The 16,170-nt window shown below is 44.1% G+C and overlaps 1 protein-coding gene across 1 annotated transcript; it reads left to right on the forward strand.

Moving 5' to 3' along the window:
- Positions 1 to 3,750: 3,750 nt before the first annotated feature.
- Positions 3,751 to 10,428, forward strand: LOC123067806 (probable cinnamyl alcohol dehydrogenase 1). Its single transcript, XM_044490436.1, has 8 exons — positions 3,751 to 3,865; positions 7,592 to 7,788; positions 8,091 to 8,188; positions 8,598 to 8,711; positions 8,828 to 9,055; positions 9,205 to 9,490; positions 9,753 to 9,903; positions 10,139 to 10,428. Exons 1-8 carry the CDS (start codon positions 3,751 to 3,753, stop codon positions 10,333 to 10,335), a joined length of 1,386 nt encoding a protein of 461 aa, XP_044346371.1. The 3' UTR covers positions 10,336 to 10,428.
- The last annotated feature ends 5,742 nt before the right edge of the window (positions 10,429 to 16,170 follow it).

Genomic DNA, 16,170 nt, shown 5'->3' on the forward strand with positions numbered 1-16,170 from the left:
GAGGGGAGGGAATAACCCAAAGGTGCCCATAGAAATCCGCCTCCTCCTCCTCATTGTTGTTATCCAACCCTAAACACAACTTTTTAGAAGGCGTTTTCGCGTGCACCACACGACCAGAAATCAACGGCGCAGGGACGACCGCAGGTCCAGTCCGTGGCTCGTTCAAACTAGCTTCCCTCTCCCTCACACAAACGAGCATATCATTGTTTTTTGAGCTTGCCGGAGGCGGCGACTTGCCCACCGGACAACTAGGATTTGATGCAGATCTGATCAGACCTGACCCCTCTCCATAAGGGGCATCCACAATTTTCTCCTCACAAACTACATCTACAGCCATAAGGCTTTTCTCTGCAGGTACCTGAATTCCCCCAGCACAAACTGAAATCATACATCGAGCTTGAATTACCTTTGAATGACGATGACGCACCCGCCCACGATCTCCCGCCCAAGGCGGTGGTTCAAGGTTGCTGTCCATCAACCCGAACCCCACCCCGCGCGCCCTCGATCTGAATCGTGCCGCACGGTCGCCGGGAGCCTTGGCCTTCATGGAATTCGTGGGGGGCTGTCCCTCGGCGCCAGGAACTCACGCGGGATCCTGGCCAGCCCAACCACCGACGGCGGCCGGATGTTCAAGCGGGACGGGCTCCACGACTTGAAGAACGCCCACTTGGCTGCCTTCTCTGGATCTGGTGATCCTGCTTCCTGAATCGCCCAGAACAGCAGCTGGTAGTCCGCCCCTTCCTCGTCGCCGGCGAAGCGCGCGCACTCGGAGAAGGTCGAGGTGTGGATGACTCGAATAAGCAGCTCTCCCCACTCGGAGCGGTCGGGGAATCTCTCCACCACCACTCGCAACATCTCCGCACGCGCCTTCGGTGAGGATGTTTCGACCAGCGGGCGCTGCGCCACCGGAACCGGTGACGACGGGGCCGGCGTAGGCGGCACCACCGCCAACGCCGGGTGCGCCCTCCTCGCCCGCGGTCTGCGGTGCGATCGCCCGGCCATCAAGGTCCTCGACTGGGTTGGATCGGATCTGGGAGAGGCAGGCGGTCTCGGGGCGGTGGGTGGAGTTGGGGAGAGGGAGGGGAGAGCGGGGGCGCGGCCTATGAGGAGATGGCTCGCCATTAATGCGGTGGAAGTCGCCATTAATGGCAGTAGGTGGATGTTTCGCCACATCGCCTCGCTCGCTCGCTCGCTCCATGCCCAGCCCCTAGAAAATTGTAATGTAGAAAAGGAAACAAAATAATTCTCAAACGATGGTACTAACAGAAAATTATGCCGCCTCCCTCCCTTCTTTTCTTTGTTTTTTATTCAGGGTGTAATCTATCCGTTTGTTTATTTTCTACTTAAATAATTAGTTTGTCCAAGAGTGTATGCACGTAGCATGCACGGACGATCAGCTCACTCACAGCAGTCGGTCTTCACCAAGACAGAGGCACTCGGTTTATTCTTCCAGCCATAGATCCTCAAGAACCTATAATGGGTGTTGTTGTTTTGTTTTGCAAAGAATCATGTATATTGCGCACATAGCTCACAATTATGAAAACAATAATAAACCGCGTTAAGACAAAGAGCAAAAAAAAAAGGAATTCTTATTCTAAAATGACCAGGCTGGAGAAAGGCTATTATAGAATAACATGAAAATCATTGCATATGCCATTTCAAAAGACTTCCTCAATCTCCGTACGAGAACAAAACCGGGAGGCCCTACATATTTGGTATACAGGAGAAGAAATTTACTTGTGAAAGATAATGAAAATTATCAGTCCCGCACTTTAGTGTACCAACTACTATGACGACATATACTACATGGATGAGGATAGAATACCCCTTATGGTCCATCAAATTTGTACTTTGCTATCGAGAAAATGATGATTCACTAACGAACAGGAATAAACATCACTGTGCTGCTTGCCGACAATTTGGCTCTTTGGTCAAAGTGTTTGTCTCAACCACCGACGATCAAAATATCCACTCTTAAGTAATAGGTTGTTGTTAGAACTCATGATATGTAAGTATTTAAGTACTTCGTTCTGCATTGTACGCCCTATATAGCTAATCTGGAAGGTTCATACCATAGTAACCATTTCAACATCCACATATGCTTGCAAAAGAAGAAGTTCGCCTGGTATTTGTTTTTTGCTCTTTATGGCAAGTATTGCATAGAAGTCTTTGCAGCGCATCGTGCGCCAAATAGGAGGTCCCCACGCCCGCTTGGTTCACTGAAGTGGGAAGCGTGATGCGGTACGTGGAGTGGGCCACATTTTTAGTCCGTGACACCGAGGGAGCCTGCTGTGCTAGGATTAGTAAAATTCTGAACGCACCCTCACCGATGATGTCGAGTTTTGGATTTCGCCCAAAAAAATTAATTTTGGCCAAAATTCATCCATCTTGTTTGGGCCCGGTATTAGTACAAACCGGTCCAAGAATTTTGGCCATATTTGAATTTTTAGGTCGAGCCCTGGTCCAAAATAGCCCACAGACATCGCAGTGGTATATAAACCGCATCCAACCTCTTGTAACCTTAACTTTCATCCTCCCCCCCCCCCCTAAATCTCCACCCCTAGCGCGGCGGCCTTGGCAACCAGCAGAGGGAAGCGGCGCCAATCCGCCTCCGCCCACCCTCCTCCTCCGATCCAGTCCTCCAGGTGCGTCAAGCCTCCTTTCCTTCGGCGTTCCACCTCCTCGAGCCCTCCTCCCCATTCTTCTCTTTCCCATGGAGGGCGAAGGTTGCGACCGTCACTGCTCCGTGTACGGGGCGACCCTATTGATGGCAGCAACACCATGGAGCATGCCCACATGAGGTTGGGGCTAATAATTTTTGGGGGCAAGGCTATCTCACGCCCACTTGCCCACAGTCGATTTCCGACAACAACATCTTTCCTTCTTTGGCATCTGTTCTTTATTCCTTTTCTAATCTTCACAAAAATTCATATGTGACTGGTTCACCTTTCCTTCATAGCATCTGTCCCTGGCTTAACATAGATGGAATGTTTAGAGAAACACAACGGACCCCACGGTTGAATTTAAGAGAGAGGGATTTATTAGAGGGAAGGCACCGAGCCCCACAGTTGAATTCAACGTGGGGGATACTTAGGGGGTGTTTGTTTTCAGGGACTTTTTTGTGTAGGGACTAGAAAAAGTCCCTCTTAAAGACATTTTTACCAAACGGGAGGGACTTTTTAGGGACTAAACTAGGCATTTGGGACTAAATGAAGAAGACTCTCAGGGAGAGTCTTTTTTGGGACTTTTTGGACTTTTCCAACAATGCCCCTCCATGCATCCATTGGCCCGCCACCCCATGGTATTGTTTGATTGTTATTTTTCTATATAATAGGGGCAACATGGCCATTTAATAACCTCTAGGAAGGGACTAGGGACTTTTTAGTCTCTGGAAACAAACAGGGAGAGACTTTTTAGGGACTACGAACTTTTTAGTTGGGACTAGAAAAAGTCCTAGGACTTATGAACCAAAGGCCTTATTAGAAGAAAGGCACCGAGTATGTAACCATCCAACACTTTCCGCGTGGGCATCGAGTGCCATAGCGCTCGCACGAAGGAGTAAATTTGATTATTTTTTTTGCATGAATTGTATAAATTTTACACGTATATTTGCTAAAGATTCTACAAAGACTTTTGCTCTGGTTTATTTTAAAGTTTTGGGAAATTTCGGTCAATTTTCATTCTTGGTTTGTCATTTTTGTATGAAATGTACTGAAAAAACGATTTTTGCCCGTTTCCCGTAGGCCCCCGATGGCACCGGCGCATGCTCCTGGAGGCGGCGATGACGTGACCGTGGCGGAGTGCCCAATCTGCATGGAGGAGCTGGTGGCCAACAACAACTGCGGATCCGTGAGGAGATTGCCCGGTTGCTTGCACTCCTTCCACGAAAGCTGCATCACACAATGGCTCTGCAGGGCGGCCACGTGTCCGTGCTGTCGGCGCGACATGGCAGCATACAATATCTGCGCGTACCCGGTGTCATCGTTCTACTCGGAGACGGTCGTGACTGTTGCGCTGAACATTCCGCGCCGCCCTCGACAATGAAATGACCGTTCCGACTGACCGTTGTTCCGACGTATGTGTGGCCTCTGTCGACACCTAATAATGAGATCGGCACGAGCATGCTTGTTCCCCTGTACTGCACAACAGGACAGTATGCTGGCCCGATGCAGAAGGATGATGGCAGTTTTACTGGAGTTGAAGAATAATGTTCTCATCTCGACATGTATTGTGGTGTAATTGAACATGGCTCAGAATCAAACTATATTTGGTTGTTTAAACCGGTCGACTGAATTCACAGATGGTGATGGTTGATATGTTTTGATAGTTCCTTGGATATTGAATGTGGATTTGCGGTATTTTTCTTTAAATGCCATACTTGGCAATTTTTAAGAGAGCCGGTTGAAAGATCACAAGCTGCATCATAAACGAAATTTGCCCATACACCTGAGGACTCTGCAAAAATAGAAACATTGATAAGGGAAGATAATCGTACTACCGAGAGTAAAATACACCTATATGTGCTTGGGCATCAGTGAGCAGATATTTGATCAGTTTAAGAAAGATTTGACAGAAGTACAATAGCTACCTGTGTGGTTTATATCTGGGTTTTCTGTGACCCGTCATGCCTTGATATACTAGTAGTTTCCAAGAACGCGCGTGGCAGAAATCATCACTAGTGCCAGCCATAGTGCGAAGGGCCCAAGCCCGAGCTACTTGGTTTATCTCAGACAATCCTTGTGGGATAACTTGATAGAAAGCATTTGATGCCTACAGCAACAGCAAGAATTATTTACAATCACTTGAAACAGCAAATGCCAATTGATCAAGGAAAGAAATAAGCTTCTTATTCAAAATTCAGTGCTTCAAGGTCAGAGATTTCTTGCAGTTTGAACTAGTGGAGAACAGTGGAGAACTCGAGATGCAGCACCCATTTATATGGACAGTGGTTTTTACAAGGATATTGAGCATGCCTTACGCCACTTCATTAGTCTTGTTTTCATGTTGAAATGTAATGAACAACCAGCTTTCCGGCATCTCTGTCGGGAGGGGAATTTCTAGTGGAACCAAACTAAACCTGCGGGATGAGCAACAACAAGATTTTTTTTTTTTTACATTTACTTCCAACAGCAAATGCCCATCGACTAAGGAAAGAAATGAGCTTCTTATTAGCGAAAAAGGTTTTCGCCCCACTTTACATATAAAGCCAACCACCCAAGCCACAAACATGATACAAGAGTTGAGCCACACACATGCACAAGGCTCGAGAGTTCACACACACGCGCGCGCGCGCGCACACACACACACACAACGAAGGTAGCAAGGTTAATGCCGAGGGCACAGCTCAACAAGCCCAAAAAAGGAGAACAAACACCAGCACACCGGCACACCGGAGAGGGCCGAAAGCCTAGTCTGGCTCTGGAGGAGGCGGCGGAAGCGGGGGCGCCACGCGAAAGGCCATCGCTCGGAGGTCGGCGAGGAGGGTGTCGATAGCGTTTCGGTCCTAGCAGGGGCAGAGCCAGAAAATTTGGTCATTGGGTTCACTCATTCACTCTTTGTGAGAACTTGATACTAATTTATGAAGATTAAAGTCTAATTGCAACAAAAAATTATAGCACCCGTAAACAATATAATGAAAAAAATATAGTATCACATATCACATATTGTGTGGCATTAAAAACCGAAAAGTGCAAGACATACCTACGTCTAACGGGTGACCTCGATACGTCTGTATCAGATATCTGGATCTGATGACCAAGTTCTCTTCGGATATACCATTCGATAGCATAGATCAATCAAAAAGTCCATGAAGAAAAACAAATAATAAACTGGGGTGGATAAAAAACTATCATACTAGGCAATTAGGCTAGATAGAACATATACAAGAGAGGGAAGCTGTGGCAATGTATTTTAATTACCACAACTTTTAGGCTACAGTTGTTATCGCTGTGGATCTGCAGCGGCCTGCTTGCCGGCAGCGTACGGCGGCCAAGGCGTAGAGCAACACGAATAGAGGAGAGTCAAGCAGGAGAGATGCGAATTGGAAAACGAACGGACTAGGGATGAGGCGTTCGGCTGCATTTTCTGTTATGCATCACGGTTTAGGCCTGGTAATGGACTCATTGACATTTGCTTATGGGCTTTTGGGTCCTTTATTTAGCTATCCACGAGGTCCTTTATTTGATGAGGTCAACGACCATTTTTTACTGGGTTCATGTGACCAAACAAGTACCTACACGCACGTACAAGGTAAATTTCGTTGGGTTCACTTGAACCAATGAACCCAACGGTTATACATTGGCTCCGCCACTAGGTCGTGGAGGTGGCTAAGCGGCCATCAGAGCTACAAGAAACCACACATTTTAAAGATGGCGTTAGTCGCACGTTGAAAAGAAGCACGCTGGATGACAAGCCTATTGCGAACGGTCCAGAGCGTCCAAGCGAGAACCCCAACACACAACCATCTAATGTGGCGGTGACGGGGGGTAGAGGCCTGAATCTCCGCCAACAAGTCAGTGAAGTTGATGTTGTACCAAGTTCCACCAACAACGTCGCGGAAGCAGGACCACAAGAACTGAGCGGTCACGCATGAAAAGAAGATGTGATTAGCATCTTCCACCACGCCACAGAGCGAGCGCAGTCCGTCTCCAGACCCGTTACGCTTGCTCATCTCAACCCCTAAGGGCAAGCGTCCACGAATCCACTGCCAAAGAAAGATCCTGATATTCAAGGGAAGGCGGATGTCCTAGATCAGACTAAATGGCTCAGGGGCCGTGGTATTCAAAATTCAATACTTGACAAGGTTGAAACTTATGCAATACCATCGGTTCGTCCTTCACGACGTCCCATGCTTCAATCTTCCTGGCCGAACCACTCAATTGCGGTCGGTCATCTTGTCCGTCGTAAAACATACTATTTCCCTACATAATGCAGCAGCTGCAGTAATCGCTCTCTCCTTCAGTTTAAGAATACAAGAGCAGAGTAAAACATACTATTTCCCTACATAATGCAGCAGCAGTGACCTCAATTCCTGTGTCAGCCTTCGCTTTTTTTTTCTTGTCAATCATTGATGGCTGCTAACTGCGGCATGATTGAGCTAAAATAATAACCATAGGTAATATACTCTCTTTTTTCGAGTAGACCACATGAAAATGTCGACCTATACTGTCACAGTGAGTGGCAGTGGAATATTTACATATAAATCATTCACTGTCCTGACATCACGAAAAATGCCGTGGTCTTGAGCCTGATCATGATGGTGTCGCATTAACCGGGTCAGGTGGAGTAGCACAATGTCAAACCGTAACGTATGAGCTGCCTATTTTAATTTTCTTCCAGAAATAGATCAGCATGCACACAAAGTCATCAGTGTCAGTAAAAATATTGGTCAAGTATTCGATTCGTTTGATCTTTCAGTCACTTGAATCCAATGAGGATAGAGACAATGGTTATATACTCCTATGTATGTAACCTTTGTCCCGAAGGCGCGGAATGATTTGTTTGACCTACATGTCATTATGTCATTAGTGACATGGCTAAATTGTCATTGTTGACATTTTCTGATGTTCTATTATGTGCGCTGTGACTGCAGGGGGTAGATCTACCCACTACACGTGCGACGCGACCACGGTGGCGCTGCTGCAAGTTAAAACGGCCACGCCTCCGCTCACCACCGCCGCGCATCTCCCCTACCCTCCACAGAAACTGGAACATCATTTTGCTCGCGCGCCGGCTGGTTTCAGGTTCAGGTTCCGCCGCCCTGCCTGCTTCTCCCGATCCCCTTCCGAGGTAGCTTGGCTGCTCTCACACCACCGACCCACCCTTTCATTTCCTGCCCACGCCCATTCGATCAGTTCCGTGGAGATTCCGTTTGGTTCGTACGGCCATGCCTCTGGTTCTGTCTTCTGTGCTGAGATGAACCAACGACGCACACCTCAACCAAACCTGCTCTGTTTCTGAATTCATTCTTATTTATTTGCTTATTTGTTTGCATCATTGTTAATGATTTAGCATAAAAAAATGAATGGATTCTGCTACAATTTGCATAACTTAACCCCTTTGGTTGGCCACTTATTGTTTTTGCAGTTTAGGTGGCCGGCATGGCTGCTGAATCCGAGAGCTGCAACTGCAGTGCCTGGGCAGCAAATGATCCTTCCGGAGTACTCTCCCCTCACAGTTTCAACCGTAGGTAATCAAACACGCAACACTCCCTTGTGAGATTTTATTTACAAGAAAACTCAACGCTCTGCTCTTCTCCCACACCAGTGGACCTCTTTTTTAGCAAACGATCCTTCTGAAACTGAGTATGTGGTTGGCGCAAGCTCCCGTGAAAAAAGCCGTCATAATAGTGCAATTATCTGTGCAGTGTGTTATGCAATTCATTTTTTTTCCAAGTGCTCTGTTAGCCCAGTTATGTGCTTGTCTTAAGCTTTGTTCTCTGAATAGATATAGACTTCTGTACTTGCTAGTCCAGTTATTCATCGCAGTAAATTATAAGTAGACACCTTGCCGATGCCGACTGAACTACTGCTTTGTCAGCGTGTTACCTTCTTCTTATAACCAGTGCTTACGCATATGCTACCCTGATTAAATACCAGGGCTGCACGACATGATGATGTTTCTTTGAGGATCACACACTGCGGTGTCTGTTATGCTGATGTTCAGTGGACAAGAAATTTGCACCATGACTCGGTGTACCCTTTAGTCCCTGGGTAAGCTTTTCAGTGCATTTTTCTTTCTGTTGATTGACCTCATTTAATCACTGGTATTCTGTAAAGATAAAGGATTATGTGCTAACCTGGGTGCCTACTGTTCAACGTGGCTATAGGCATGAGATTGCTGGAGTTGTAACCGAGGTTGGTTCAGACGTCAAGGGCTTCAAACTGGGCGACCATGTGGCTGTTGGGACATACATCAACTCATGCCGTGACTGTGACAACTGCAATAGCCTCCTCGAGAACCACTGCTCAAATTTTGTTTTCACTTTCAATGGTGTTGATACAGACGGCACTGTCACAAAGGGAGGCTATTCCACTCACATTGTAGTTCATGAACGGTAAGGATGCCTTCTCTTCTGGATGTTCTGAATTTGGTGTAGGCTGTCTTTGGACAAATAGTCATGGCAATTCTTTTTCGCCTCCAAGTCAAAACTCACTTCTCTGGTATAAGAATATTGTGTTTCCTGTTAATTCATTTTCATGACAGGTACTGCTATAAAATACCTGACGGCTATCCGCTGGAAAAGGCCGCACCTTTAGCTTGTGCTGGGATCACTGTGTATACACCGATGATCCGGCATAACATGAACCAGCCGGGGAAGTCACTTGGGGTTATTGGTCTTGGTGGGTTGGGTCACATGGCAGTGAAATTCGGGAAAGCCTTTGGACTGAATGTGACAGTTTTGAGTACAAGTGAATCCAAAAGAGATGAAGCTATCAACCTTCTTGGCGCAGATAATTTTGTGGTATCATCAGATAAAAATCAGATGGAGGTACTGAACACCTTTAATCTCTTTCAAAGCTGAGTGTGAAACAACTTACAACAGAGCACAACAAGTACATATCTCCTTGCCTTATGTTAGATTCCAACTAAAAAAGCATTAAGTGCACAGAGGAACAGAGCTCATTCTGCAATCGATACTGCTGCCTATACTATTTTGTGCGAGAGACAATTAGTACGGCTAAATTCTGCTTGTTATTCTTCTCACTCTGCTTTGTACTAAGTGAGAATAACGAAATGGTTTACTTTTGCAGTCCCTGAAAAATTCTCTGGACTTCATTGTCGATACTGCCTCTGGTGACCACCCATTTGACCCTTATCTCGCGCTTCTGAAAGTTCGTGGCGTAATGGCACTAGTTGGCTTTCCTGGAGAAATCAGAGTCCATCCTGCAACACTTAATCTGGGTAAACACCTTACCATTACCAGTCCAGTTAGTGAGAAGTCTGTTTATTTATATCTTGTATAGTTGTATGAGACTGTATACCGTCGAACAGACCACTAGTTGTTAGTTTTCTGGTTCAAAACTTGGTGAAGAGTTGAGGATCTAAAAGCATTTGAACGTTGTTACTGGTGTTTTGGTGTAATGAAACTGGCTTTCAGTCCTTTCATAGAAAGATAACTAATCAGAACTTACTGCAGGTGCACGAACTCTATCTGGCAGTGTAGTCGGAGGCACCAAGGACACCCAGGAGATGATAAACTTCTGCGCGGCAAACAAAATCTACCCAGATATTGAGATTATAAAGATAGACTACATCAACGAGGCTCTCGAGAGGCTTGTCAACCGGGATGTGAAGTACCGGTTTGTAATTGACATAGAGAGCTCTTTCAAGTAATATCTTCACGGTTGGCACATTTTCGAATCCTTATAAAAGTGTGTAGAATAAAGTTGAATCTTCCAAACAAACGCGGCTGACTTGTGATAGAGGGCTTTCCTCTGTAATGTTTTTGTAAAGATATACGTATTACTTTCAGAAAATATGTAAATAGACCTCCTATGAATGCTCAATGTAGTATCGAATTTTCTGAATTTTTTGACTGATCAACACGTGAGTAATGGTCAGATTGAAGAGAGGAAATACAGTCCAAAACAGCTGAAGCCAGTGGGACCTTTGATAGACAATATTGGAAAATTTTACCTCACTTATTTCTGGGGCTGATCTAGAACCTGCTTCACAGAAGCAAATATCATGTCAGTATACATTTCAAGCTTCGACAAACTATTTTGGGACTATTTATGTTTAGACAAAAATGAATCAAATCTCCAATTTTAACTACAAAACAAGAGCTCCGCTTCGGTACACCCTCCCTCTCACAAACCGTATAAAGGGCAATATGGACTTTTGACATATCGTATACAGTTTTGTATGATGGGTCACCCGACGTATATGGACGTGCGTGCCATCAGTACAGTGTTATGTGCACCTTGGCGGGCCCAGCCCATTTTGTTTTTTTCTTTCTTTTAAACTTCAAAAAGTACAGGTTCCACCTGTAGTACTGAAGGCGCTAACCACTGGGTTACTTAAACTGTCGTGCTACAGTACTTCTTTCCTCATTATGGCAGCTATAACGCTAATAAAAAAGCATGCGTTCCCGGGCTGATTTATTTCAGTTCAGCCGTTTTTATTCTGGGGTTTTTTTTTCGTTTTTTCTCATTTCTTTTTATATTTTCATTTTCCTTTCTTAAATCGGAATCCTTTTCAAATGTATTTAACTTTTTCAAATGTCATGAACTTATTTTCAAATCCATGAACTTTTCGAAATTCATGTTTTTTTTCAAATTCAGTGGTTTTTTCGAATTCATGAAGTTTTTAAAAATCCATGCACTTTAAAAAATTCATGAGCTTAACTTTCAAATTGGTGAACTTTTTTGAGATTATGTGAATATTTTTTGCATTTATAAATTTTCAAATTCATGAAATTTTTAAAATTTCATGATTTGTTTATCAAATTTGTGATTTTTTAATTTTTTGTGATTTTGTTTCAAATTCATGAACATGGGAACATATTTTGGAATTTCATGACCTCATTTTAAAATTTGTAACTTTTATAAAAAAATTACAAAGTTTTTAAAAATATCATGAACTTTTCCAAACTCATGAACTTTTTTCAAATTCATGACCTTTTTGTGTCTATTTCTATTTCAAATTCATGAATTTTAAAAAATATCATGAGCACATGGAACTTTTTCAGTGGTCAGCAACATATCCTAATCCATGTGCACATACACTCATCCACACCTGCTCGGCTCCTCAGTGTGAGAGTCGGTTTGCTGGGCTGGCCCAAAATCCTACCGCGTGAGCGTCGAATGGCTTACCTGGCGCAACAAGCGCTCACTAGGAGCTCCCATACATTCGGGGAATAGCGTCAAATAGACTGCGCCACACATAGGAGGCCGCCCGACTCGGCTGGCCTATGAAGCTGGCATGGATGACTACCATGGGCATGCCCACCTACTTGAAAAGGTTGTGGTCATTTTAAGAATGTTTAAAACGAGACCATGTTAAATGTAGAGTGTTCAGGTTGTTCAGAAGGCCCCGTCTGAGAGCACGTTGTTTTCTGACTACCTTCAAATGGCCCTAAAATTTTCCACCAACTTCTATGACCAATTCAAGGCACCATGCCAAAGTTGTTTGTGTTTTGGAAAATTCTTGCATTTTGGAGTTTTCTAGGTGAAAATGGTTGATAAATGGCCAGACATGACGCAACTTGTATACGGTGTCAGAATTCGTTCAAACCTCGCATGGATGCCTACTATGGGCATGCACATCTACTGAAAAACATTGGGGGTCATTTGACGCAGGTCTTAAAAAAATCAAGTTGAACGGAGGGCGTTCGCGTAGGTGAGAAGGCTCCGTCCAAGAGCACGTTGTCTCTTGACGTCCTTAAAATGAGCTTTTCATGAGTTTATATGGCCAATTAAAGGTACCATGCCATGTTTTCTTAGTTTTAGACAAATTTTGTGTTTTCTGAAGTCTTCTCCGTCAAAAAAGGCCGATAAATGGCCGGACATGTCGCACTTGCATATGATGTCGAAAATCGATCAAACCTGGCATGTATGCCTATCATGGGCATTCCCGCCTACTTGCAAAAGTTTGGGTCATTTTAAGAATGTCTAAAAGTATATCATGATCAATGGTGGGTGTTCGGATAGGCGAGAAGGATCGGTTTGAATGCACGTTTTTGACATCCGTCAAATGGCACCAATTTTTTCCACCATCATCTATGACCAATTCAAGGCAGCATGCCAAGTTCTTTGAGTTTTTGACAATTCTTGCATTTTTTGGAGTTTTCTTGGTGAGAATTCACCGCTAAATGGCCAAATGTGACACAACTTGCATACGGTGTCGGAATTCATTCAAACCTGTTATGAATGCCGCATATGTCCGTGCCAGGTTGCTGCAAGAAGTTGAATTAATTTATCCATTGTCCAAAAAAACCCAGTTTAGAGAAGTGTGCTAGACTAAGCCAGATAGGTGCATCTATGAGCATGTTCTTTTTCCAAATTTGATTGCATTTGTTATTTGCAATTTCCTTCATTATCAATCAACATACAAAATTTCGTATATCCTAACTATTTCTTTAAATTTATTAACAGTTTTGTAATTTCAAATTGTGTATGAAAATTTTACAAACATGAACACTTTTTCCAAAAACATTTACCAAGTTCCCAACAATTGATATTGAACACAAATTGAAAATAACGTACTTTTTCTTAAAATTTATCAAATTTTTTAAAACGCAAGCATTTCTTAAATTTGGGAAAATAAATAAATAATGGGCACATTTTTTTAAATTCGAAAACATTTTTTAAAAATGCAACAGTATATGAAAACAGGAAAAAAATTGGTATTCCAAATAATATTTCAGATATTTTAACAGGTTTCAAAAACAATAATAAATTTTAAAAATGAGAAAAAAATGAATTAACAAGAAAAGAAAGAAACATGAAAAAAATAGAAATTAAACGCTTAGGCCCTGGCCCAACTAGGTGACAACATTGCTCCCGTCGGGCGCCTATTGGGCCAGCCCAAGCATTAGCAGATTTGAATAAAGTTCATCAATTTTGGAAAAACATCTCACTAATTTAAAAGAATTGCTGGTTTTAGAAAAAGTTCGTCAAAGTCAAAAAGAGTTCATGGATTTAAGAACAGTTCACGGATTTGAAAACAAACTTCACGAATTTAAGAAAATTTTCACAAATTTGAAAAGTTCACAATTTTAAGATATAATCCATGATTTAAAGATAGTTCATGAATTTAAAAAAATAAATGAAAGAGAAAAATGAAAAAAATAAAAGAAATACCGGAAAAACAAAAACAAAAAAAAGAAAATAAAACAAGCTCACATTGGTTAGTGTTATATTTGAAAAGGAAAAAAAAGGCAACTAGACACAATAAGAAAGTAGTCCAGTTGGTTATTGCGGTTGTAGTAAGCGTATAGGTGTTGGGTTCAAGTCCTATCGGACACACATTTATCGAAGGTTTTTAATATGTGGATAAAAGTAGAAATGGGCCAGTCCAGGTGGCACGTACACAAGGCCGCGTATAGCGCGGTGCGGGCGACTTACTTTAAGGAAAGACCATCATACCACTTATTTTGAAAGGGTGTGGAGAGATCTCACCCCTCAATGTGTTTAGGGGTGGGATGCACCGAAGCAGAAATGACAAAATAAACATGAATGGTGCAGCAATATGTCGATGCCTATATAAAGTTTGCTTATTTCTCTTGTAGACTGACATGTCTCACTACTGCAGTAAACATGAATGATGCAACAATATGTCGATGCCTATATAAAGTTTGCTTACTTCTCTTGTAGAGTGACATGTCTCACTACTGCAGGATGCTACGAATGCGACACTCCACTCAGAGACCCTTCGACGAAACTATGTGTGATGTATTAATCGCAAACAGTGCTTCTGTAGTTCTTCGGTATGGGCATGTTTAGTTCCTTGGCTCACACCTGCATCGCACCCATCGTGTAATTTTCCCATGTTTGGCAGTCTGCATGTCTCTCTGGGCCAGGCCCGACTGATGCAAAATAGGCCCCCCAGCCAAGCTGAGCTCGCACGCAGGGATTGACCGTTTCCGTGAGCCTACACTCACGCGTGCGAACTCTCGAGCTAGGTCTCCTCCCTCGGTCTGGTGGCTCGCATTTCCCCTGCTCTCTCGACGCTCTCTTCTCTGTGCGGCGTTGGTGGATCTCGCCATCCCTCATGCATCTTTGCCTCCGCATCTCGTTACCGGTGCCAAGGAAGCTCTCCTCTGTTGCCCCTCCCCACCGTCTTGCTTACTTCTCTTGTAGAGTGACATGTCTCACTACTGCAGGATGCTACGAATGCGACACTCCACTCAGAGACCCTTCGACGAAACAATGTGTGATGTATTAATCGCAAACAGTGCTTCTGTAGTTTTTCGGTATGGGCGTGTTTAGTTCCTTGGATCACACCTGCATCGCACCCATCGTGCAATTTTCCCATGTTTGGTAGTCTGCATGTCTCTTTGGGCCAGGCCCGACTGATGCAAAATAGGTCCCCCAGCCAAGCTGAGCTTGCACGCAGGGATTGACCGTTTCCGCGAGCCTACACTCACGCGTGCGAACTCTCGAGCTAGGTCTCCTCCCTCGGTCTGGTGGCTCGCATTTCCCCTGCTCTCTCGACGCTCTCTTCTCTGTGCGACGTTGGTGGATCTCGCCATCCCTCATGCATCTTTGCCTCCGCATCTCGTTACCGGTGCCAAGGAAGCTCTCCTCTGTTGCCCCTCCCCACCGTCCCAAGCTCTGGCCCTCCCCCCCGTCCCCCAGCCTGGATCTCGCCATACCTACTTGTCCTCGCCCGATCTGGCCATCATAGCAAGCAGAAGACTCCGGCGACATGTACACAACACGCCCTCGCTCGCGGACGCCCGCCGGATCTGGCTATGAGAGCTGCCGCCCACCCATATCATGCAAAGTACACCAAACACACGTCTCAACTTCTCCTTGCATCAGCTCAACCAGGTCAACCCAACCAAGCTCCTTCATGCGATGCATGCTGGATGTGCCCAGGGAACAAAACACACCCTATATGTACCTGTGCATCAAATTATGCAGTCATCGTTGAGCCTATATTTATAATAAACATGGTTCGGTATAAAATAAGTGATTGCCTACTTTCAAATTCAAAATATGTGAATTTTAAATGCAGGTATTAAATTAGGAATAAATTATGTTCTGCAGGCCAGTACACTACACACGATTTGCGAAAGCAAAACGTCAAGATCAGACATGTTTCTCAAATCTACTACGTGTGCGATAAATCTCTACTGGACACACGATTAGTCAAGAAAACAAATATGAGATTAAAAACAGCAACGCACACAGTTCCTTCTTATTAAATTTTTGTGAAAGTCACCTTATCACACATGCTTGACAATTATGAACTGTTTATGATGTCGTGTGCATGGTAAATGTTTGCTCATAGAAGAACGTGCACGATAGGCCTTCATCCAACACAGGTACGATGGATGAATCGTGTGGGATATATTCAAGCTTCGCATACAGATTTATAGGGACAACTGTATGCACTCTTACATCGAACCGCATATAGTCGAGGAAAAGTAAATGTGTGTGATTGTTTATTTATCATACACGTTCTATAATTGTGAACTGCTTGTGATGGGCGCGTGCGTCG

This window comes from Triticum aestivum, chromosome 3B (assembly GCF_018294505.1).
Source record: "Triticum aestivum cultivar Chinese Spring chromosome 3B, IWGSC CS RefSeq v2.1, whole genome shotgun sequence".
Taxonomy (NCBI): domain Eukaryota; kingdom Viridiplantae; phylum Streptophyta; class Magnoliopsida; order Poales; family Poaceae; genus Triticum; species Triticum aestivum.

Bases quoted from the DNA above. Each gene is read 5' to 3' on its own strand.
- LOC123067806 (XM_044490436.1), top strand. From the start codon at position 3,751: ATGGCACCGGCGCATGCTCCTGGAGGCGGCGATGACGTGACCGTGGCG. The intron at 7,789-8,090 runs GTAGCTTGGCTG...TTTGCAGTTTAG, and splicing joins TCTCCCGATCCCCTTCCGAG to GTGGCCGGCATGGCTGCTGA. The intron at 8,189-8,597 runs GTAATCAAACAC...ATTAAATACCAG, and splicing joins CCTCACAGTTTCAACCGTAG to GGCTGCACGACATGATGATG.